This window comes from Lepidochelys kempii, chromosome 1 (genome assembly GCF_965140285.1).
Source record: "Lepidochelys kempii isolate rLepKem1 chromosome 1, rLepKem1.hap1, whole genome shotgun sequence".
Taxonomy (NCBI): domain Eukaryota; kingdom Metazoa; phylum Chordata; order Testudines; family Cheloniidae; genus Lepidochelys; species Lepidochelys kempii.
The window spans coordinates 232,627,720-232,651,081 of NC_136380.1; the positions used below are offsets into that span (position 1 = coordinate 232,627,720).

Sequence of the window (23,362 nt, forward strand, 5' to 3'; positions counted from 1 at the left end):
TCAACCCAAAGATTTTGGAAAGTTCAGTAAAATGCCTGGGGCTCCTAGGTGTCACACTACTACTACTACTACTACTAATGAAGAGAGTGATTTTCACAGATAAATTTCAGAAGTTTCAAGTAATGCTTCTTTTAAAAAGTTAGTCCTCTGAGCATAAGTGCCTTTCACATGTTTAAGAATAAAAAATATTTCAAAAATATCATACTGCGTACAGTACATTTTCTCATTCTGTTTTTTGCACTATGCTCTGAGCTGTGGATGTTGAGTTACATGCTGAAGCCCAAGCCCCACATTTGGCTTGAAAGAATGTTCAGACTCAGCATCCCTTCCCACCAAGCAGGGCTTGAGAGAACTGTAGTGCGTGGTTCAGACTTAATTCAGATCCCGTAACAATATTGCTAAAGCACTTAAAAAAAAAGTCAGATCATTTCAGAATATTGCTAATGTAATAAACAGGAAAAAAATATGAGAATTGAATCAGTGTACATCCTAAAAGCACTAAGTTGCCTAAACTACTTTTTTATATAATCTTTAAATTCCAAATCCTAGCACTATAAAGTTATTTATTAAATCTTGCTTCTAAACCTCTGGCTGTAACCTGACTTACAAGGCCATCTCAACTAAAGAGAAGCATCAGTGTTGACTCACTCAGGTGTTATCAGTGTTAAAACATGTGACAGCAGAATGACATTGCTATAAAGGAAGTGTTTTCACTCCTTAGCACAGGGGTGGACAAGCTTTTTGGCCCCAGGGCCACATCTGGGTGGGGAAATTGTATGCAGGGCCATGAATGTAGGGCTGGGGGTTGAGGTGCAGCTTGTGCAGGAAGGGGCTCAGGAGGGGTGCGGCAGGGGGTTGGGGTGTGGCAGGGGGCTCAACACAGGGGGCTAGGGGGCTCAGGGCAGGGAGGAGGGGTTCAGCGTGCAGGGTGCAGGCTCTGGCCTGGCGCCATTTCCCTTGAGCGGCTCTAAAGCGGCAGCAGCACACAGCAGTGCTAAGGCAGGCCCTCTGCCTGCCCTGGCCCTGTGCCGCTCCTGGAAGTGGCCAGTATGTCTGGCAGTGGCTCCTGGGGATGGGATGGAGCAGGCAGCTCCACCGTGCGCTGCTATCACCTGTGGGTACCACCCCCGAAGCTCTCATTGGCCGAGGTTCCGGCCAATGGGAGCTGTGAGGGGAGGGGGGTGGTGCCTGCAGCTGATGGCAGCACACAGAGCCCTCTGTGCCCCCCTCCCCGCCCCCCGGGGCTGCAGGGATGTGGTGCCGGCCACTTCCAGAAGCGGCGCACGGACAGGGCAGGCACGGAGCCTGCCTTAGCCCTGCTGCGCCATGGGGCTGGCAATCCCGTGGATTGGACTGAAAGCCTTGATGGGCTGGATCTGGCCAGTGGCCTGTAGTTTGCCCTCCCCTGACTTAGCACGAGACATCTAGGCTTTATTAAGCACATGCTATCCATACAAGTGCTGGGTATCTGTGCCATTAGCATCGCACTCAGTTAGCAGGTGAAGTGCCTTTAGTAGAGTAGAACCTCAGAGTTACAAACTGACCGGTTAACCACACACCTCATTTGGAACTGGAAGTACACAATGAGGCAGCAGCGGAGACCAAAGAACAAAAAAGCAAACAGTATAATACTGTGATAAATGCAAACTACTAAAAAAAATAAAGGGAAAACAGCATATTTCTTCTGCATAGTAATGTTTCAAAGTTCTATTAACTCAATGTTCCATTGTAAACTTTTGAAAGAACTATGAAGTATTGTTCAGAAATTATGAACATTTCAGAGTTACAAACAACCTCCACTCCCAAGGTGCTCATAACCCTGAGGTTCTACTGTACCTTTAGTAACTTGGCACTATGTGAATGTAGACAGTGTTGTGACCATGAGTAGGCCTCACTGATGTTAAAGACTGAACTGATTAGATGGGGCAATTAATATAGTAGGTCTTCCTTGAACTCCTGAACTTCTTTAAAAAGGGAATGAGTAGAAGGAGGTACTGTTTTAATAGCATCACTGCTTTAGTGTGGAAAGTCAAGGTGGGAGGCCTTCCCCTAGATCAGGGGTTCTCAAACTGGGGGTTGCAAGGTTATTACATGCGGGGTCATGAGCTGTCAACCTCCACCCTAAACCCAGCTTTGCCTTATAAAATTTATAAGATGGGGGTCCCACTCAGAGGCTTGCTATGTGGAAGGGGTCACCGGTACAAAAGTTTGAGAACCACTGCCCTAGATAAACTATTTCACAAGACATAGAAAAAAATCTTAACTAGCACAATTTGGTCTCTGTGATGGCAGTCTCTGCAGGGGGGCTAACTGACAGGGAAAATGAATTACCCTCTTCTCAACTGAGCTAGTGTCTCCATGATGAAGTTGAAGCCCATTGGTGGGGTGTTTGCACTGCTGCTGCCTCTACCTTTTCTGTGGAGAGAGGACTTCAGTCTCCTCAGCTGTCAGACACCTTTCACAAGCAATCTAAACACCATAAAAAAACCCCAAATATTAACACTGGAGAGTGGGGAGGGGATAATATGTTGACAATTTGTATAATTAAATGATATAACAAGTGGGGCATGTATAAACCCACATACTTCAAGGAAGCAGTTCCACCAATACAAGGGATGACAATACCCCAGTGAGCCCATTCTGAGAGTCTCAGCTCTACCCTTTGTTTTTACTGAGGAGGTAGATAAGCGGAGTTTATGTGACTTACTCTGAAGGCCATTTTGTATGAAAAGGGAGTCTCTGTCTAGTCCATTGCCCTGCTGGCTCATAAGAAAAGCATGGCTAGATAGAACTTATAAACACACATAGTAAAAAAAAAAAAAATTGAGCCTCTAGCAGATCACATTTTCCAGCTTTTCTTCACAGACAAGGGCTAGAAACTCCCTTCCCCCCAAACAAAGCTGAGATTCTTACATAAACACATGCTTTCAGGAGCTGGAGCTTTAAGAAATACCTAAAAGTGTCTGCAAAAAAAAAAAAAAAAGGAGTACTTGTGGCACCTTAGAGACTAACCAATTTATCTGAGCATGAGCTTTTGTGAGCTACAGCTCACTTCATCGGATGCATACCGCGGAAACTGCAGCAGACTTTATATACACACAGAGATCATGAAACAATACCTCCTCCCACCCGTTTCATGATCTTCAAATAAATTGGTTAGTCTCTAAGGTGCCACAAGTACTCCTTTTCTTTTTGTGAATACAGACTAACACAGCTGTTACTCTGAAACCTAAAAGTGTCTGAGACCGAAGATAAAAATTGCAGGAGTTGGCAACACCATGCATATCTGTCATGAGAACCTTAGGGTTGGCTATAAACTCTTGAATTGGATTATCAGCCTGGTGGTGGGAGCAGCACAGGGCTGCACAAGTACTCCTTTTCTTTTTGCAGATACAGACTAACACGGCTGCTACTCTGAAACCTATTCACAGGGGGGTGGACTCAAAGCCGAAGTCCTACTAAGCCTCCAGTCCAAGCCCTGTAAGTTTGCAGTGTGGACGCAGGTCAAGCTGCAGATCCAAGTGGGAAGGTCTGTGCAGGGCAGTATGGACGGGTTAGCTGGGGTGGAGGGACCCAGGCTGAGCAACTGAAAAGCCAGGTCCCGCCCCAGCGCGGGCTCGGGAACAGCCCAGACCCCACAGAAAGAGCCAGGTTTTCACTGCAGCCCAGACCTGCCCCGCGGGCTCACCAGCCCCACCCACTCCCTTGCCTGGCCTAGGGGGCCCCTGGCGATGATGGTGGGGGAGTTGCTCTCAGTGCAGCACCCACATGCCCCCTCCCAAGCGTGGGGCAAGCCGCTGCTCCCCTGGCCGCCCTCCCCGGGGTTAAGGCACCTGGGCGCCGGGACACAGCCATGGCGTCAGGGCAGCGCCCCGCCGCACGGGCTCCACCCGGGTCCCAGAGAGCGGGGGGGCGGGGTATGGGGCGGAAAGGGGGGGATCTGTACCTCTCCACCGGCCCTGACGCAAAGCCAGCTGCGCACGCTTTACGGCACCTCCTGCCGGCCGTAAAGCGGCACCGACCCCCCGCCCCGGCAGAGTGAGAAAGTCACGAGCGAGTCCCCTCCCCCGGGGTGGCCGCGTGAGTTAAGCGTGTGGACGTCTACTGCGGCTGCGCGAGGATGTAGGGGGTGGGGTGGGGGGTTGTCAGGGAGTCGGGAGCGGCTGCGCGAGAGCTCCGCGTGGGCGAGACTAGTCGTCTAGGTAACGAAGGGGCGGGAGGGTAAACAGTGTCTCACGCCGGGCTGGGGGACGCGTCGAGATGGTGAGAGCGGGCCGCCCCAGGAAGGGCCCGGCCATGGGGTTGTTGGGGGTGGGGGGTAAGTCGCTCCCCTCCCCCAGCCCGGGTAGGCAGCCTCCCCCCCCGCCCCCTCCCGGCTCCAAGTTCCCGTCCGCTCCGAGCCCCGGGGTGCGCGGGGGGCTGGGGCTCGGCCTGTCCCCTCAAGCGCTGCTGAGCGGCCTGGCGCCGCCGTAGGGTCCCTGGGCGGATGGGGTTCAGCCCCCCCCTCCCCCCACGCCAGCCTCTGAGCCTTTAGCATCGCGGCTTCCGCCTCTCACCCAGCCTGGCGGGGACCCCGGCGCCTGCCCCTGCCCCTAGCACACCGGAGATGAACGGGGCAGGGGAGGCGAGCTGGTTGCTTTCGTCTCTTGCAGGGGCGCTGGGACAATTTGCAGAGTGGGGATGCTGAGAGTCATTGAACCAAGCTGTAACCCCTGTATGCAAGGGAAGCCGCTTCAAGCCACCCAAAGCACCCCTAGCTCCAGCACCTACTATCCCTTTCCTTTACGTTGAGGGTAAGGGTTACTGGGCCAGTCGTAGGGTTAAACAGAATCAATCTGGTAAACAGGAGGGAGGTGAGTGCCCCTAATCACGGAACAGGTAGAAGGCACTAGGCAGAGAGGGCATTCAAATGTCTCCCACAAGAGGAGATTTCAGCCTTCTGCAGCCCCATCAGTTCTGCTGGGACGACCAGCAAAAGTGCCCATCTGGTACTGATCATGGTGGTGGTTTTTTGCAATGTGGACCTTTATCCTCTGAGTCTAGGAACTGGACTGAGACCATCAAAGCATTTCACACAGGCCAGTAATCTGGAAATCCTATTCAGTCACTGCCAATCTGGGTTTGACTTCAAAAGGTAATCTGGAGGAGACAGGCACTTTGAGCCAGATCCTCAAAAGTATTGAGGCTCCCCAAATCAATAGAAGATAGGAGTTTATTTATCATTGAGGATCTGAGCCTTTATTCCACCCTGATTAATCCAGTTTTTTATGTTGTAGGAAATCCCTGGGATATTTTAGCATGAAACTCAGTTTGCATTCCTGTAAACTTCACCTTCACACCTTACCAAAACCATTCCACCACAATAGACAGTTTCTTCTACTCCCCTAGAGGAGCCCTTTATTCCTTCCCCAGGTATCCATTTCTGACCATGTTTACCTCCTTGTTCTCTGGCTTTTCCACTCAACTGGCCGCTTCTACATTCCACCTCTGTTTTCTGTGTAAATTTGCAAAATAATGCATTAAAAATTTAGCCAATCAATGTCCATACACGTTAATATTAACTAGCTATGTCCTACACGTTGCACTGAAAATGTAACCATTTGGTACATGATGCAGTGTCATGTAGGGATTGAGTGTTGAGATACTTTAGTTTCTATTCTTTGCTCTGACTTCTTCTTAGCGTATTTGCAATGTGTTTCAGGTGGCATGTGACCAGGATTCATCACCGAATTTGATCTGGTTGGATCATTAGTTTTCCAGGGCTGGGCTGAGTACTGATGGGGAGTGCAACGTGAACGCTGATCCATGTAACTCCTTGTGTTACTTTTGGAAAAGTCCCTAAGTGTCTTTATACTTCAGGTTTCAGAGTAGCAGCCATGTTAGCCTATATCCTCAAAAAAGTCATGAATACTTGTGGCACCTTAGAGACTAACAAATTTATTTGAGCATAAGCTTTCATGGGCTACAGCCCACTTCATCAGATGCATAGAATGGAACAGAAAGTAAGAAGATATATATACATACAGAGAACATGACAAGGTGGAAGTTGCCATACCAACTCTAAGAGGCTAATTAATTAAGATGAGCTATTATCAGCAGGAGAAAAAAAAACTTTTGTAGTGATAATCAAGATGACCCATTTCAGACAGTTGACAAGAAGGTGTGAGGATACTGAACATGGGGAAATAGATTCAATTTGTGTAATGACCCAGCCACTCCCAGTCTCTATTCAAGCCCAAGTTAATGGTATCTAGTTTGCAATTAATTCTAGTTCAGCAGTTTCTTGTTGGAGTCCGTTCTTGAAGCTTTTCTGTTGCAAAATTGCCACCTTTAAGTCTGTTACTGAGTGACCAGAGAGGATGAAGCGTTCTCCTTCTGGTTTTTGAATGTTATGATTCCTGATGTCAGATTTGTCAGATGTGCAGGTGTGGATGGCAGATGTGCAGGTGCCTGATGTCAGATTTGTGCAGATGTGCAGGTGAACGAGCCCCTGATGGTGTGGCTGATGTGTTTAGGTCCTATGATGGTGTCACTTGTATAGATAAGTGGACAGAGTTGGCATTGGGCTTCGTTGCAAGGATAGGTTCCTGGGTTAGTGTTTTTGTTGTGTGGTTGCTGGTGAGTATTTGCTTCAGGTTGGGGGGCTGTCTGTAAGCGAGGACTGGCCTGTCTCCCAAGATCTGTGAGAATGATGGGTCATCCTTCAGGATAGGTTGTAGATCCTTGATGATGCTTTGGAGAGGTTTTAGTTGGGGGCTGAAGGTGACGGCTAGTGGAGTTCTGTTATTTTCTTTGTTGGGCCTGTCCTGTAGTTAAAAACAAATTGACAGAGCCAGAAGAGTACCCAGAAGTCACCTACTACAGGACAGGCCCAACAAAGAAAATAACGGAACGCCACTAGCCATCACCTTCAGCCCCCAACTAAAACCTCTCCAAAGCATCGTCAAAGATCTACAAGCTATCCTGAAAGACGATCCCTCACTCTCACGGATCTTGGGAGACAGACCAGTCCTCACTTACAGACAGCCCCCCAACCTGAAGCAAATACTCACCAGCAACCACACACCAAAAACACTAACCCAGGAACCTATCCTTGCAACAAAGCCCAATGCCAACTGTGTCCACATATCTATCCAAGTGACACCATCATAGACCTAATCACATCAGCCACGCCATCAGGCACTCATTCACCTGCACATCTACCAATGTGATATATGCCATCATGTGCCAGCAATGCCCCTCTGCCATGTACATTGGCCAAACCGGACAGTCTCTATGCAAAAGAATAAATCGACATGTCTCTGACATGCATTGACTTTTAATGGAGAAATTAGAATGGATGTGCTGCCACAACCTTAACTACAGTATATTGCTATGAAATGTGGCGATGGTCTGTTAATACCACTAAAAACAATGAAATTGTGTAATACTGGTGGTTCTCCCTTTCCCCGGTATTAAAGCTCATTGGTTATTCCCCTCTCCCCATATTACAGTTTGTTCATATTATCTGTTATCAATGGCTAAACTTTGAAATGAAATATACTTACCTATCTGATTTTAAGAAGTGCAACTACTAAGTAAATTAATTATTCCTTATAGTTTGTTTAGGTACTGTAATCTCTGACTCTTTCTCTCTTCTTTTTCTCTGAACTTTTAGGGTCCAAAAAAGAAAACAAAGGTAGGTAGGTAGATTTATAGATATATCAGATAGATGTAGATATAACAGCAAAGATACAATCTAGCTCAAACACAGTTGGTTGTACTCAGTGGTGTTCATTTACATAGCTGGAAATAACATTCTCCTCACTTAGGAAATTACAGGGTGAAATTCTATGGCTTGTGTTATAGAATCATAGAAATGTAGATCTTGAGAGGCCATCAACTCTAGGCCCCTGCACTGAGGCAAGACCAGTTAAATCTAAACAAGTGTTTCTCCAACTTGTTCTTAACCTCCAGTGCTGGGGATTCCAGAGCCTCCCTGAGAAGCCTATTTGAGAGTTTAACTACCCTTATAATTAAAAAGTTTTTCCTAATATCTAACTTAAATCTCCTTCACTGCAGTTTAAGGCCATTACTACTTGTCCTACGTACATTGGACATGGAGAACAATTGAGCACCATCCTCTTTATCACCCCACAACATGTTTGAAGACTGTTATCAGTGGTCGTCCGTTCCCCCCCGCCCCGTCTTTCTTTTCTCAAGACTAAACATGCACAGGTTTTTTAACCTTTCCTTTGAAGTCAGGATTTTTAAACCTTTTATCATTTTTGTAGCTCTCCTCTGGACTCTCTCCAGTTTTTCTCATCTTTCTTACAGTGTAGTGCCCAAAACTGGACACAGTACTCCAGCTAAGGTCTCACCAGAGCTGAGTAGAGAGGAACAGTTACCTCCCTTGTCTGACATATAACAACACTTCTGTTAATACTCCCCAAAATACTAGCCTTTTTTTTTTTTTGCACCTGCACCACATTGTTGACTCATATTCAGTTTGTGATCCTCTATAACCCCCAGATCCTTTTCAGCAGTACTAGCCAACAACTCTCTTTTGTAGTTATGCATTTGATTTTTCCTTCCTCAAAGAAGGACTTTGCACTTGTCTTTATTGAATTTCACCTTGTCGCTTTTAATCTCTAATTTTATCAAGGTCATTTTTGTTTTCTAATCCTGTCTTCTCAAGTGCTTGCAATGACTCCAAACTTGGTGTCATCTGCAGATTTCATATGCATACTCTCTCCACTCCATTATCCAAATCATTAATGAAAATATTGACTAGTACCAGACCCAGTACTGGGCTCCTATGCAGAAGGTCAGACTAGATGACTCACAGTCCCTTCTGGAATTAGTCTGCAAAATAGTATAATGGTTTTGCAGGTTTTGGCGGGGGGGGGGGGGCGAGTGGGTGGAGGGAGGAGAAGGTTAAAACATACTGTCTGGTCAAATTTGGTGCAAAAGTTAGATTTTGTAAAAACAAGCCTTTACAAAACCTGAGACAAAAATTTCCATTTTTAAAAATTCCTGTATATTTTTTAAAATTTACAAAATACAAACATGTTCTCCTGTAGCATTTGGTAGGTCACACATTGCAACACTGGACTAAAGCATGAGAATCTGAAAAGAAAATTGATTAGAATATGATTGTAAACAAGTGAAACTGACTAGTCTGTTTTCATCTTCCATGCTGAGAGATAGAGAGAAAAGTCAACAAATGACATACGGTAAAAAGTAAGTTAGATATATAAAATTATTTCAGCTTTAATATCCTAAGGCCCTCATCCTGCAGTCAAACTCATGAGCATACCTTTCATATCTGTATCTAAAGATCTCATTGTGGCAGAACTTTGCAGATGAATGCTTGAGTAACACCTGATGGGATGCACTCTTGCCTTAGTAGGTCGTAACTAAGGCTACAATTTAGTCATGGGTATTTTTGGTAAAAGTCATGGACAGGTCACGGGCAATAAACAAAAATGCACAGCCTGTGACCTGTCCATGACTTATACTAAAAATACCTGTGATTAAATCTTGGGGGGAGGGCTGTGGTGTGTTGGAGGGGGCACTGCTGGGAAGGGGACATCTGTGGGGGCCCACTGCTGGGGTGGGTGCGCTCAGGGCCAGCGGCACCACTGCCCAGAGGGCCACAGACTACGGCTGCTCCAGCCGGCCGGGGAATGCTGCCAGGGGGCCACAGACCGTGGATGCTCCAGCTGGCCGCCCAGGGACTGCTACTGGGGGCCGCCAGAGCAGCAGCTGGTGTGGCTGTCCCCGGGGCCGCTCCAGCAGTGGCTGGTGTGGCTGTTCCCCGGGTAACTGGAGCCCTGGCTCTGAAGCCAGCTACTTGGGCAGTCCTGGGGTCAGCCACACTGGCTGCTGCAGAAGTCACAGAGGTTGCGGAAAGTCATGGAATCCATGACTTCCGCAACCTCCGTGGCAGACATGGAGCCCTAGTCATAACTACATTGTTATCAGTAGAGTTACTGTCTCTTTTTGCAGCAGTAAATTTGGCCTAATGTTTTGTTCAAGTTTCATAACAAGTCTTGTAACTAAGTTTCAGTTTATACATTTGATTTAAGTTTTCATTTGTTTTTTTGCCATACAAGGTTCAAAACATTTTGTCATTTTGGCTGGCAATACAGAACGGAATAGCTTCCCTGATATTTCTGTTAGCTGACAATACGCTAATCACCTTGGAAATAACACAATTCAAAACACATCTTTTACTATTGAATGAAAAGGGTCCGCCTGGATAATCTGGAAGCTCTTCATAAAAATGGTTTGTCTAAGATAATATTTACCAGAAATATCACTATTACCAAAATGGGACAAAAGTAGTAATGAGAAGCCTTCCATTATATCACACTATTTATTTACAAGAGTTTGGCCTTCTGCCTCTCTCTCCCCACCTTCCTTTTGGTTCTCCTGCACCTGATTCTTTATTGCCTTGCATTTCGTGGAGTCATTTACATCTTTGCAAAATAGCTTTAAAATTTGACTGTTCTGGACTGTTCTGGACTGATAGTGTTCTGGACTGACGTTACATGCACTTCCCACTCAGTCTGTATAGGTGCAAGTGGCAAGATAGTGGAGAACAGGTTCTCTGTCTCTGCCTTTACATCCTAGCTCTCACTTTTGTGGTGGTGATATTCAACTCTGCATGTCAACATGTCTCCTCTGTTTCAAACAAATGAACATATGGTTTCATCTCATCTGGCTTTAGCTAAGTGTCTCAAAGACAAAGATGCATCTTTTGGTCAATCAGGAAGTACATCTTCAAATGCAGCTCAGACACCTTCTTTGACTTGGATGTTTCTTTTTGTCTGTTGTCCGTAACTTTGGATTCAAGCTTAATTCTGAACTCTTCTCCCATATCTTCTGCATCTGCAAATCCATCACTGTCGGCACAATACTGCCTTATTCTACCTCTGCTAAAATCCCTGTCCATAATAATATCATCTTTTTCTTTGACTACTGTAACTCTCTTCTCTTTGGTTTCTCCAAGTCCCAGTACTGCTGATTACAGCATTTGTGGAATACCACTGCTTATCTTCTAACACACACAAAGAAGAATGTACATGTCACAACAAACAACTCTGCTGGCTCTGTGCTGATTGTGCAATTCAGTACAATATTATCGTCCTTGGATATTTTTTTTATCTCGTGGCTCATTCTCATTCTCTTCATCTCCCCTCTTGGTCTAATACTAGCCTTCTCTATTCTATCATGTTCTGGCCATTACTACAGCAAGAACCACTTTCTTCTTTTCAACTTTTGCCATCTAAATCAGCCTCCCTTTATACTGCTAACTCATCAGCTCTATCTACGTTCATATATCACACATCTTCATGTATGTGTGTTCAGCACCTAGCACAGCATGGCCTTGATCCTGAGTGAGGACTCTGCTTGTAGCTTGTTTATACAATATAAATAATAAATTATAATCTTTTATGAACATCTCTCTTCTCCCTTGTAATCTCTCCCTCCTCTACTATTATTTATCTGTTAACTTTCTAATTATTATTTGGATTCTGTAAAACATTTTTGGATACATGTATGAAAAATTTATACAGAACCAAGTTGTGCATAGGGCTGTCATATGATTGCAGTCAATGAGAACCTTGTCTGAATAAACATTGAGTAAAAACTGACATATTAACTAAATTATTAATTAACTAATACATTAACTAATGTATTGACTCATTTATTTATTATTTAATTAACTAATACATTAACTAATGGATTAACCAAAATAGCCTGTGCTCTTGATCCTCCTCATATGTATAGTTACTAGATCAAATGCTATCTAGAATTCTATTCTACCTATTCTACTCTAAAGGATAGAATTTGATCTAGTAACTATACATATGAGGAAGATCAAGAGCACAGGCTATTTTAGTTAATACATTAATAGTTTAATATTTTTCCTTTTAAATCTATTTATTTGAGATGGTATTGTGTGGTGATTTTGCTTATTCCTCACAGTATGGGTTAAACAATCCCCTTTGTGGACTCTGGCAGAAAAAAAAAAAGGAAAACAGGGCTCTGGGGAACCTATTTTTTGGAGGGCAGGAGGATACCAGTGGATTCTCAATTAAGTCTTCAGGCTGCTCTCAAGCTCTTAACACAAATATATGTTGCAGAGATCTTATGTTGCAGCTGGTCCTTAATATGTAGTTAACTTCCCAATTAATTATTACGATACATAGATTTTTTTTTTCTAATACAGTGTATATAATGGGTCAAATTTTCCCATGTTATGTTGGTTCAAGTTGATTAAGGAGAATTTGGCCCAATATGTGTAGCTCTACTTTTCTTACTTATATGAATATTCTTATGTCAGTGGGGAAACCGGTGAAAGTTACAACAAATATATAGGTTTCAAAGTAGTAGCCATGTTAGTCTGTATCAGCAAAAAAACCCCAGGAGTACTTGTGGCACCTTAGAGACTAACAAATGTATTTGGTCATAAGCTTTCGTGGGCTAACCCCTTGTTCTTTTAACAAATATATAAATTCCCTGATTTAATCATCTCTAAATAGTGCTGTTATGTTAAAGGGCTGTTCCTGTGACTTTGTCTTGTCTGTGTATTCTTTAAATCAACATTCTTTCTGCTTGCTTTCAAAAGTGAAAAAATCTTTTGTTCTGTCATATGAGTGATATTTTAGTTTAAAACAAAAATCCAACTTTTAAATGCACTCACTTCATTAGTCTTGCTAACCACATTGCCCTGAGGATAGGGCTGGTTTAAACATTCAGCTATTTTTGTGGGTTACAAGAAAAATTTGTTTCCTTTACTGACATAATATCCTGTTCTTTTGTTATCTTTTGAACACAGATGTTGCTACATAAAAGACTGACAATATACTTTGAAATGCTACATTAGAGAAATAAAATGTGTAAAATAAATGTTGACATTTAGTCTCCTTTAATTTATTGCCCATGTTAAGTCTGGTGGAAGTGGAGGTCAAAAGAAACTTAGCAAAGCTGAACGACTGAGATTACAGAAAGAAGAAGAAGATAGAAGATTAATAGAGGAAGGTACAGTGCATTTCACTTATAGGAAATGTGATTACACCAAATCACTAATTAAATAGGCAGAGTGCAAATTATAATCATTGTTATCTAAATTCTGTTTAATCTCAGTAGGATGATTTACTTGTATTTCTCTGTTCTTAAGGCTGGCTTTAATGTTTTGGAAGGCCGTAAACAAGGATATTTTTTGAGACCCCACATATCCCCCTCACAATGTTCAACCTCCTTTTCTACATACTCTTTCCACTAGTTATTCCTCTCCCTGGCCCTCCACAAATGTTTGGAAAGTGTATGAGGGTGGGGGAGAGAATTACAATTTTTCTTAATCTCCCCTTCTGGTACTCCCAGCCAAATCAAGAACAAGTGGGTAGAGAGGTATGGGATCAGATATTTCCTCTTCTCCACATTTAGTAATCAGAAGGAATGAGAAGTTCAATGACTAAAACTTTGCTCAAAGTAGATCAATAGAGTACGCTGACTTTGAGCTTAACAGAGTACTGATCAGTGCATTCCGACAGCAACAGACACTCCATATTAATGTTAGGACAGTCTTTCAAAGAGGGATGAATTAAAGCATAGGCGGTATAGGCCTGTGCCTAGGGCTGCATCTCCTGTAGTCATGTAATCAGAATCTCAGCTGTCATTAAAAAAACCTATTTTTTGCCCTTATGGCTGAGAAGAAAATACTGAAATGTGATTCTAGTTTAGCTTATGTAATGACACCTGTCTGAACCTACAGAGACCTTGATACAATAACTTTGAGGCATGCGAAGTATCCCATGCATCTCATTGGGTTACTAACTCCAAGAGCTTGGGGAATCTGTCAACATCGCCTTAGCAGAGAATGATGTATATGGCAAGAGGAGATGAGCAAAGCAGGACCAGACCACCAAATCAGATATATTATAGCTACTGTAATGAGTATTGGGGGGCCTCTGGCTGCCACCTCTGCCTCTTAATGTGTAGGTGGGGAAAGGGAGGACTCCTGCTACTTCCTCTGCTGTTCTTGAGGGGGAAAAGGACTCTGTCTCTGCTTCTCTGGAATTGTAGGAGTGGCACATCTGCCCCCACAACTCCAAGGGTGGGTAAGGCCATGGGGAGATCTGTGTGCGTAGGGCTGTGGATTTAGTTTATCTGGCACTACTTCCAAACGTTATGGATCGAACCCATAATGGACACTGTAGATTGAACTCTTACTATCACAAGTTATTATAGTTATTTTGAAATAAAAATTTTGATCTGCTAGCTAGTTTTTAAAATAATGTATCTGTTTTTATTAATCAGGATGTACTTGTATTGCTGATAATAGATTTCTAATTCTTCAGAGGAAGCCCGTTTACGAGCTGAACAAGAAGAAGCAGAAAGACTCGAAAAGGAGAGAATTGTGCAAGAGGAGAGGGAAAGGCTTGAAGCAAAAGTTAGTTCGCAGCCATCATAATAAACAGCTGTTGCAAACTGCAATAGTCAGTTTCTAAACTTTATGCTAAAACATTGTTGATTTGTTATGAAAATGTGGGAATTTCTCTCCATTTCCTCAGAGTAGAGGAGGGAGTAGGGGGGGCCTTCCAGTATTCTTGGATCAAAACTAATAATGAAAACTTTAGCCATACCACTGCAAAATGTAAGAGCCACAAGTTTAGTACAGTAGGGCAATGAACTGGATCAGTAGCTAAATGAGTGACTTCCAAGGAAAGCCAAAGGTGCTTAAGAAAACGATGCTAAAGACTTGGTATGTGCCACAGTGTCCTCTAAGCCAGTAGTCACACAGTAGGGTACAAAGAAGTGCTTATGTGGTAAAAGAAGATGTAAAAGCTTGGTCTTGCTTAGTTCTGATAATTAAAATCCTCATGGTAATCTTTGCATGAGTAGAGATGTAACCTCTGCTCCTGTCCAAATTCCAATCTGAGTAAACAGTTCTTGTTTTTCTATAATTCCACATGTGTATTCTACTAGACATATTCATTTTCGCTCCTAAACTGTATGTAGTATTGTTTTGGGCTGTTACAAATTGTGGTATTTCATTCTAGAAATGGCTGCATTTTAGTGCAGATGTAAAATTGTTGTATTGATATATATACATGTATGTGATGTTGTAGTGTAAAGTTTTACTGGCAGAAATTTGGGATGACTTGCTCTGAATTGTGAAACTGTAGGTGAATTATGTAAGCCAACCCAAACTGGTGCCAATAAAAACACACTACTATGTATTCTATGTATAGCACATTTATCAGAATTTTTTTTAGAAATGTTTTAGCAAGTTTAACATTTTTTAATTGGTCTTTTTTTTCATACCCCATCATCTGTAAAGCTGGATTGCCTTCATTGTTGTGAACCCAGTTAGCTAGGGCTCTGAGAAAAAAAAAAGCCATGAACCAGTACATTTTAAAAACTTCTAAAAATTGCCCCCAACAGATTTCCATACACTAAAATGTCACAGTTTTAAGGTTTGATATCTTGGAACCTACCAAAGGCAACTGAAGTGTGTTCCATTGGAAAGCAGGAGTGGAGGGGTGCTCTTGGATCCAGTGATAATCACAGATCTCTTTAAAGCTGTTGGATGCGCCACACACTCTTCTACTAGAGTTGCCAACATCGTATTTAAAAAATAAGGGTCTGTTTTCTTAGCACCCCGCTCCACCCCTCCTCCTGATATTATTATTAATAATAATAATCAGTACTCACCTACATTCACCAGGGGTATTTCTTGCAACTGGGAATGTTGGCAGAGACTCTGTGAGTGGGGAGGCTACACCCCAGGAGTACAGACCCCTTGCCAGACAGAGCCCCTTCAGCAGAGCCTGTGCCGACAGACAGAGCCTGTGCAGGGAAAGCAGACGGGGCGGTGCTCAAGGACTGGAGTCAATTATTATGTGGCTCAGCAATTTATCACATCACCAGCACACAGAGATTCTCTATGATAAAACATTGCTAATTAACTGCAATCTCCTGGATGTAATGTGCCATAAAAATTCAAGATATTATCAATATTTGGATTATTTTTAATATTAATACTCTGTCCATCAAAATACCTAAATAAAATTGAGTTTTCTTTACTATAAAATAATTTATAAAAACTAAAATTAAACTGAATAGTAAATTCATGTACCTGATTATATACTAACAGGATCAAGAGCGGAGAGGGACTGAACTTGCAGAACTCCATTTATTAGAAGAGAACTTTTTAAGTGCAAGGCAATGGAAAGCAGATTATAGAGCACATGCTAAGGTAAACTTGCTTTCCAAAATATCCACATAGTATTCTAGAGGTTTGACAAAGAAGAGACTTTTAAATAATCTTGTGCTTCTCTCTTCTATTACAAGATCATTCCTGTATTTTCTAGTGCTTTGTTCATTCTAGTTTTAAATGAAAAACACTACATTAATCAAAAAACTTTTAAGGAGTTTGGACAGTGGGTAATATCTGCTCAGGTGAGACAGGGATGACGAAAGTCAGGATTTTGAGGTATATTGGCATAATTATAGGCAGGAAACAGCATAACACCTGAGTTATGTACTACTGCCGGATAAAAACTACATTAAAATGCAGTTTAGGCTGAGAGTATATATCAGTAATTTAGGGTAAATTACATTACAAAGATGTTACAAATATCCCTCAGATAAGCATTGTATAACCTGGAAATTCAGAGTTAATGTTTCAGTTTAAGTCTAATGTGTTAAGGGGTGGAAATACAAAGTTAAAGAATCCAAACAGTTCCATCCTATAGGACATCATGCAATGCCCAGATGATTATTGTCACGTTGTTTGCATATTTATGTTTCCAGATTAGGTTAAACTGAATTTTAAAGATGCATTAGATTTTTTCCTTCCCCCTCCCATCCCTTTCTGCCGGATAGAGTTAAGGTTGTTGTGTGCGCTAACTGTGCAATTTTGGGTCTTGCCATCTTTGGGGTGGTTGTTTTTTCTTTAACAAAATGGCTTTTTTACTGAAGGCAACCTGTTGCTTTAGTACCTCTAAGAACAATAGATGTTACCAATCATTATGAAGGAGGGCAATTCTTTGTGGAATTCTCCTAAGATTATTCTTCAGCCTGTGCTGAAGGAGTAACTTTCAGTTATGAAAAATGGTGATAAAATGTGACCATTAATCTTTAAAAAATCATTCAAATGTCACGTATGCCCACAGTTTCAGTTAGTTTTTAACTTTATAGGAAGTGTGAAGAATTTGCTTTATTCTGTTATGAAGAATATTCAGACCAAAGAAAAATCAAATGCTAAATGCTAAATTTCTGAAAGATCCCATTTTTAATTAATTTTAACTTGTAAACAAATTAATGGATTTACTTGTAAATTTTCAGAAAATTCATTCAATACTCAAAGAAAAAGTGTTTTAATTTTGGAGAGGATATGCTCTCTTTGTTACACATAATAAAAAGTTTGAATCCCTGCTTTAAGAGCAAAATTTAGCTCAAGCATTCTACGGAGCCAGAGCTGGCTCCTCTATAATACCTGGCTCCATTTAGTGTTCTCAATCCTCATACTTTATGATCGATCACATTTATTCAAAATTTTAAAAATAATGGAATTATTTTGTGATTCGATGCTGTTGTTAATATTTAACACTTACTAAATTTACAGATGGGATTTTCAAAAGTGCTCAGGATTGGCTCATATTTGTTCCCTCTAAAGTCAGCGGGAATTTGACCATTGACTTTTGTGGAAGTACAGCTGTGCCAATGCTTAGTGCTTTTAAAAACTCCATTTTAAGTCCTTAAGGTACTTAACAAATATTGTGTGTTGTGATGATTAATTAGATAATGAGACAGGTTTTATTATGGTCCTTATTTTACAGATGTGGAAACTGAGATAGAGATGTTGAGGTCACAGAGTGAACCAAGACTGAAGGTCACACAACGAGTGACGGATGAAACCGGGTTTAGGACTCAGGCTCTATCTACACTTGGGATTGGAGATGTCATTGCTAGCTCAAGGAGACATACTTGCACTAGTTGCTGTTGAGCTAGTGTGCTGAAAATAGTAGTGTAGCTGCAGTATCATGGCCAGAATATTGGGCTAGCTGCCCAAGTATGTAACCATGTGGTCAGAATGGGTTTGTATTCAGGAAGACTAGCTTCTCCTGCTGCTACTGCAACTATGGTACAACTTTTGTGCACTAGCTCTATGAGAATGAGCACAAGTATCCCTCTTTCAGCTACAAGTATAGACATCTCCTTAGTTGTGTGTTTATCACTAGACCACACACGTCTCTCTCAAAATCCTCTTACTCATGTATTGTAATTATGAAGTTTTGAGGTGTTTGTACCTAAAACTTTTGGATTTACTTTTCTTTTTTCTTTTAAAAAAATCTCTTTAGTGGGAGCATTACATGCAATGTGATGGGAGTCCTGACCCAACTGTGCCCCAAGAAATTAATACTTTCATGAGCTTGTGGCAAGAAAATAAAAATGAGGATATTGAGTTTGTGATCGAGAAAGGAAACCAAGTGCTAAATGTAAGTGTTACAATGATATTCTTAAGGTTTTTGGTTTCATAGTGGGAGCCGTGTTAGTCTGTATCAGGAAAAAGAACGAGGAGTACTTGTGGCACCTTAGAGACTAACAAATTTATTTGTTATTTATTTATTTATGCCCAAATAAATTTGTTAGTCTCTAAGGTGCCACAAGTACTCCTCGTTCTTTTTAAGGTTCTTAGTTACCAATAGCTTACAAACCGCAAAATGATAGTGTATGCCCCTTTGTTTGGTTGTTTGACTGTAATTGGTCATCACCCAAATCATCAGCAATTTTTGTGTGTTGGTCTTCCTCTGATATGCTGTCTTTACTTTCCTTCATTATACATTTTTTATTAGGAAACAAGGAACATAAGACCATTGGTTCAAAAACTCTAGCATCCTGCCTTTCAGGAGTTCATATATATAATGCTTGTAGAGATGGATCCAATAAAAATTCTGGATCCATACACTCTGCCAAATTGACGAAAGTTTCATCAAGCTCCACATCTGAACTTTGCTGCTCATGCCGTATGTAGAAGCTTCAATGGAAAGGAGCCTCCGTTCTTACCATTCATCTAGTCAATCTAATATTGTTTTACATGGTATTAGCAATTCAAATTCCTTCTTAACCTTTGGAACAAACTGCTTACACTCAGAAGCATGTGATCATCTAGACCTTCATTATATCCACTCACAGTATTTGCCTTTAGGGCTTGTCTATATTACCCGCTGGATCGATAAATCGATCCAGCGGGTAATATAGACAAGCCCTCTAGTCTAGATGCAATAAATCAACTGCCAAGCGCTCTCCCGTCGACTCCGGTACTCCACTGGAGTGAGAGGTGCCGGCAGAGCTGACGGGGGAGTGTCAGCAGTTGACTCACCACAGTGAAGACACCGCGGTGAGTAGATCTAAGTACGTCAACTTCAGCTACTTTATTCATGTCGCTGAAGTTGCGTAACTTAGATCCATTTTCCCCCCTTCCTGCCCCCTCGGGTATACCAGACCTTAGTGTGGTCAGATTGAGCTAGTATAGGACTATATGCCATACCAGAAGTTCTCTGATGGCCCCTTCATTTTCTAGAGAGTTTAAGCTTTCATTTAAAAAATTACAAATTTTCTAGCCCTGTGGTAGCAAAGAAAACTGTCCAGAAAGTGGAGCCGATATGGTGTTATCATACTACATATACAGATTGACTTCCTGAAATGATTGTTCTAAAAGAAGCAAGAACTTCTGTATTTATGTCAATGACCAGTTCATGCTGAAGACATGATGACACTCTGAATGCTAACATTTCACCATTTACTGCTGATCATTTTAGCAGGATCATTCAGCTACTTTGGTATTATGAATGTAGTTTGAAATGGGTGGACTTGAGCTCACCACTTTTTTACTTTTGTTTTGATTCCTGGACTCCCAACTTCCTTCAGCAATGCATCTTTTAGCTAGCCTGTTGCATTTCAGGATTGGTTTCTGAAGCACTGATACTAGAAGTTTGAATATACAGCAATAGAAAGTGTGGTCTGCAGGCTCTACTGCAGTTACTGACATCTTCTGGTAATCTTAAATTACTGTGGTTATGTGTTAAATAGATTTGTTAATATTTCCCCAAAGTAGTGACAATTCTGTAGAAAGAATGAATAACTGATTGACGCAGATGATCATAATAGTACAGACAATGGGATCTAGATGCTTCTCCCCCTGTGTGCATGTAATTTCCGTTGACATTAATGGGTGTAATTTACAGATAGGGAGAGAAGAATATGAAAGATCATATAAACGAGATTTAAATTAGTTTACAGTAAACATCACACTAACAAAAAGAATGTTAATGGATGACTTTGCTAATACAGCAATATCTAATAAACATTTGACATTTAATCTCAGGCAAGCATTGTAGACATCAGGATGGGATGAGTGTTAGTTTGTTAGATGTGCCAAATATCATCATCTTATTGCAAGCAACTTTGTGATTGGAGCATTTATCCAAATCTCGAATTTTGGTTTATCTTGTAGATTAAAAATTTTGTTGACATATTTGTTCCTATTAGGAACAAATTTTTGAAATTCAAATTTGAGATTGTTATTAGCGGAAGAGAACTTTCTCCAGAATTAAGGCTACAAAAATAGCTTTCCATTAAAATCCTGATTTTGACCAACCTCCTCCCCACACCACAGACTTTGTCAAAACACGGTATGCTTGAAATTTCTCATGTGTGTTCTTCTGTGAGAGGAGAATTTTCATTTGAATAGTCTAGAGGGGAAATGGATAAATCATTCTTGAGATATGACAGTTTAAATTAGGGGAGAATTCAGATTATAATGGACATCAGTAGGTGCTCATTATAGTTAAGGTGACAAAATATATTTGATTATCAGCAAATGGCAGTCAATAAAGCACATTCAGTCCACAAGAACAAGGAAAATTCATCTGAAGAAGCCTTAAAACTGTCAATGTTCTTCTGACGGCTGGAGTTGCATGGCATCATACTCTCACACATTCAAAACTTTCACTTACAAAAATAGCATAATTTACAAAATCAGCACCAACATCACTAATATAAAAATCTGTTTTTGGCATGGTGAGATCTCTGATGTGAAAACAGGGAACTTGGAGTATATCCCAGTATTCTATTTCCAGGACACTAAGCAAATACATTTTACTTTGAGTCTCCTCTGGCCTGAGGTGTAAGAGTTTTGGTTCAGGTTCAAAGCATAGATCTCCAAAATAGAATTAGAGAACTTCCAGAGAAAGATATTGCTTAAATTCATGGCTAGTCACTCCAGTAGACTTAATCAATTAGTGGAGTTGTCCTGCCAGCATCCACACATATAAAATTAAGTCTGGAATTGCTGAGACTCAGACCAGGAACTTTGTTGTCTGTAGACAGCACTGCTTTATGAGCCAACAGGAAGCCACTTATTAGCTGTGTAGCACTTGTTTTCGATCCTACTGGTTGTCCCTGTCATAGCTGTGACGCATTTAGAAAATAATAAATATTTTTTTACGAAAACCTGGAACAAACAGACCAAATAAACAGAAATATAACTCTGTCCTGAAATTTTTCTTGCTCAAGTCAGTCCTGCACTGAATGTGGGAGGGATCCTGTGAAAAAAATAGTGTGTGATGACATAATTAAAGACTGTATCATCATATGTATGTACAAAGGGGCTAAATTAAGGTTGCACAAGCATTTCCTAATTTTGAAACCTTAATAATGTCTTTTCACATAGTTTTTAGTTGTATAATAGAGAATTCCTGTAACCAATATTTGTATATATGCAAAAGAAGCAAGTTCAGCTCATATTTTAACAGAGAACAGGATACCTTATATATGATATCTGAAATCAGAAGAAAAGAAATCATTCTCCCATCCTACACCCCCAAAAAAGGAAATTAAACTGCTATGATTTGATCGTAAAACTAATGTGAAAAGTTTAATGTCTTTTAGTTAATTGAGAAGTTGTATTTTCTGTTATTGGACACACCGCCAAATGAGCTAAAGGAAAAGGTCATCATTCAATACCAGGAATCAATTCTGGAATTGCAGAGTCTTCTTCATCAGAAATACAATGAAGCAACAGAACGCCTACTTAAAGTAAGTAAACTTTGTATTTTAGTTGTTAGTCTTCAAATGTTATTCATGAACTATCAAGGGCAATGGGAAAGTAACAGTTTTGTACATTAGGTTAATTTGCAAAAGTGACTTTTTTTACACTGTGATACAGACTACTGTGTAAACTTCTACAGCTCAAACATAATCATGTACTGGACTGATGTTTCTGAGGACCTCTCCTTCACAGTATTTGAGGTTAGAATTTTTAAATTAACCTAAGGAAGTTCAATTCAGTGGGAACTGGGTATTTCAGTGTGATTTGACACTAAGGGAATTAAGAGGTCTTTGAAAATCCTGGCCTTAACTGTCACCATGATTTAAATTAACAGTAACCATTGATTACACAAATATTTAGTGATTAAATGCAAAATATTAAGTTTTTAAAATAATCTTTGGCAGATAAACTTTTACACAAGTTTGTGTGACAGACTTTTTAAATTGAGATTTTTATCTGAATTGAAGAATATACATAAGATTAATATACATATAGGAAAAACACTGTATATATGAAATGGTGATCTACTTTGCATGCTAATTTAAACAGTTGATTCTGTAGTGGATTATGTATGTTTAGCAAGAGGATGGTGGTAGGAAAACAAATGTAGAGAGGAGAAAGAATAAGAAAAAGTGGAAGGAAGTGGTTGTATGTTTGCAACAAATTGTTAGGTAAATAGGAAATTGACTATTTAATAGGCTATGAGCTGGAATCAAGCCTCATGAATTCAGTCTTAGACATCAAATATGTTGATACTGAACCAATTTTATTTAATTCTCTTGCTCTGGCTGTGACTCAAAGTTCTTTTAACCATTCTGAGTAACTTAGACATATGCAACCTGATCCAAAACCCTATGTAAAGTAAGCAAATGTAAATCTTTTTGGCCCTTCAGGTAGACAATGTCAACAAGTTTTGTTTTCTTTTTAATATTTATATATTGATAAAATGTGCCCAGGACTGTGAAATGGGCGCATATTATCCAACAATACTCTCATTCTGCTCACATTGAATAGTGTTTTACTTCATGAGTAGTTCCGTGGAGGTTACTGCGCAAGGGACTATTCAGCTTAAGTAAGGGTGGGACTATCAGGCCCTACATTTGGTAATGCCTCATTGGGTGAATTTATGCTGATGTGGGAACTTAGTTAGAATTGAAAACTTACAGGAGTACAAAATGCAAAGCAACCTTGGCCCTTTTGCAAATATATAATATTTTGTGTTACTGAATCTATGATGTTAACTTATGTCTT

General features: G+C 41.0%; 2 protein-coding genes across 10 annotated transcripts in view; one reads left to right on the forward strand and one right to left on the reverse strand.

Moving 5' to 3' along the window:
- ETFRF1 (electron transfer flavoprotein regulatory factor 1) overlaps positions 1–15,798 on the reverse strand; it is a 30,699-nt gene extending 14,901 nt beyond the window's left edge. Inside the window, exons 1-2 of one of the 5 annotated variants that reach the window (XM_073317936.2) lie at positions 3,947–4,065; positions 2,411–2,469 (exon numbers count right to left, since the gene is read on the reverse strand). The gene's annotated coding sequence lies outside the window, so the exon portion shown is untranslated. Of the gene's footprint in view, positions 1–2,331; positions 2,470–3,946; positions 4,066–15,708 lie in introns of those variants that run through there. The other 4 variants (XM_073317944.2, XM_073317964.2, XM_073317955.2 and 1 more) reach the window with 4 other exon arrangements.
- DNAI7 (dynein axonemal intermediate chain 7) overlaps positions 4,217–23,362 on the forward strand; it is a 41,645-nt gene continuing 22,499 nt past the window's right edge. For 2 of the 5 annotated variants that reach the window (XM_073317864.2, XM_073317826.2), the window contains exons 1-7: positions 4,249–4,263; positions 7,658–7,678; positions 12,942–13,032; positions 14,352–14,443; positions 16,151–16,252; positions 18,360–18,497; positions 21,952–22,098. In XM_073317864.2, coding sequence (XP_073173965.2) covers positions 4,261–4,263; positions 7,658–7,678; positions 12,942–13,032; positions 14,352–14,443; positions 16,151–16,252; positions 18,360–18,497; positions 21,952–22,098 — 594 coding nt within the window. In that variant the 5' untranslated portion in view covers positions 4,249–4,260. Of the gene's footprint in view, positions 4,264–7,657; positions 7,679–9,979; positions 10,271–12,941; positions 13,033–14,351; positions 14,444–16,150; positions 16,253–18,359; positions 18,498–21,951; positions 22,099–23,362 lie in introns of those variants that run through there. The other 3 variants (XM_073317836.2, XM_073317854.2, XM_073317845.2) reach the window with 3 other exon arrangements.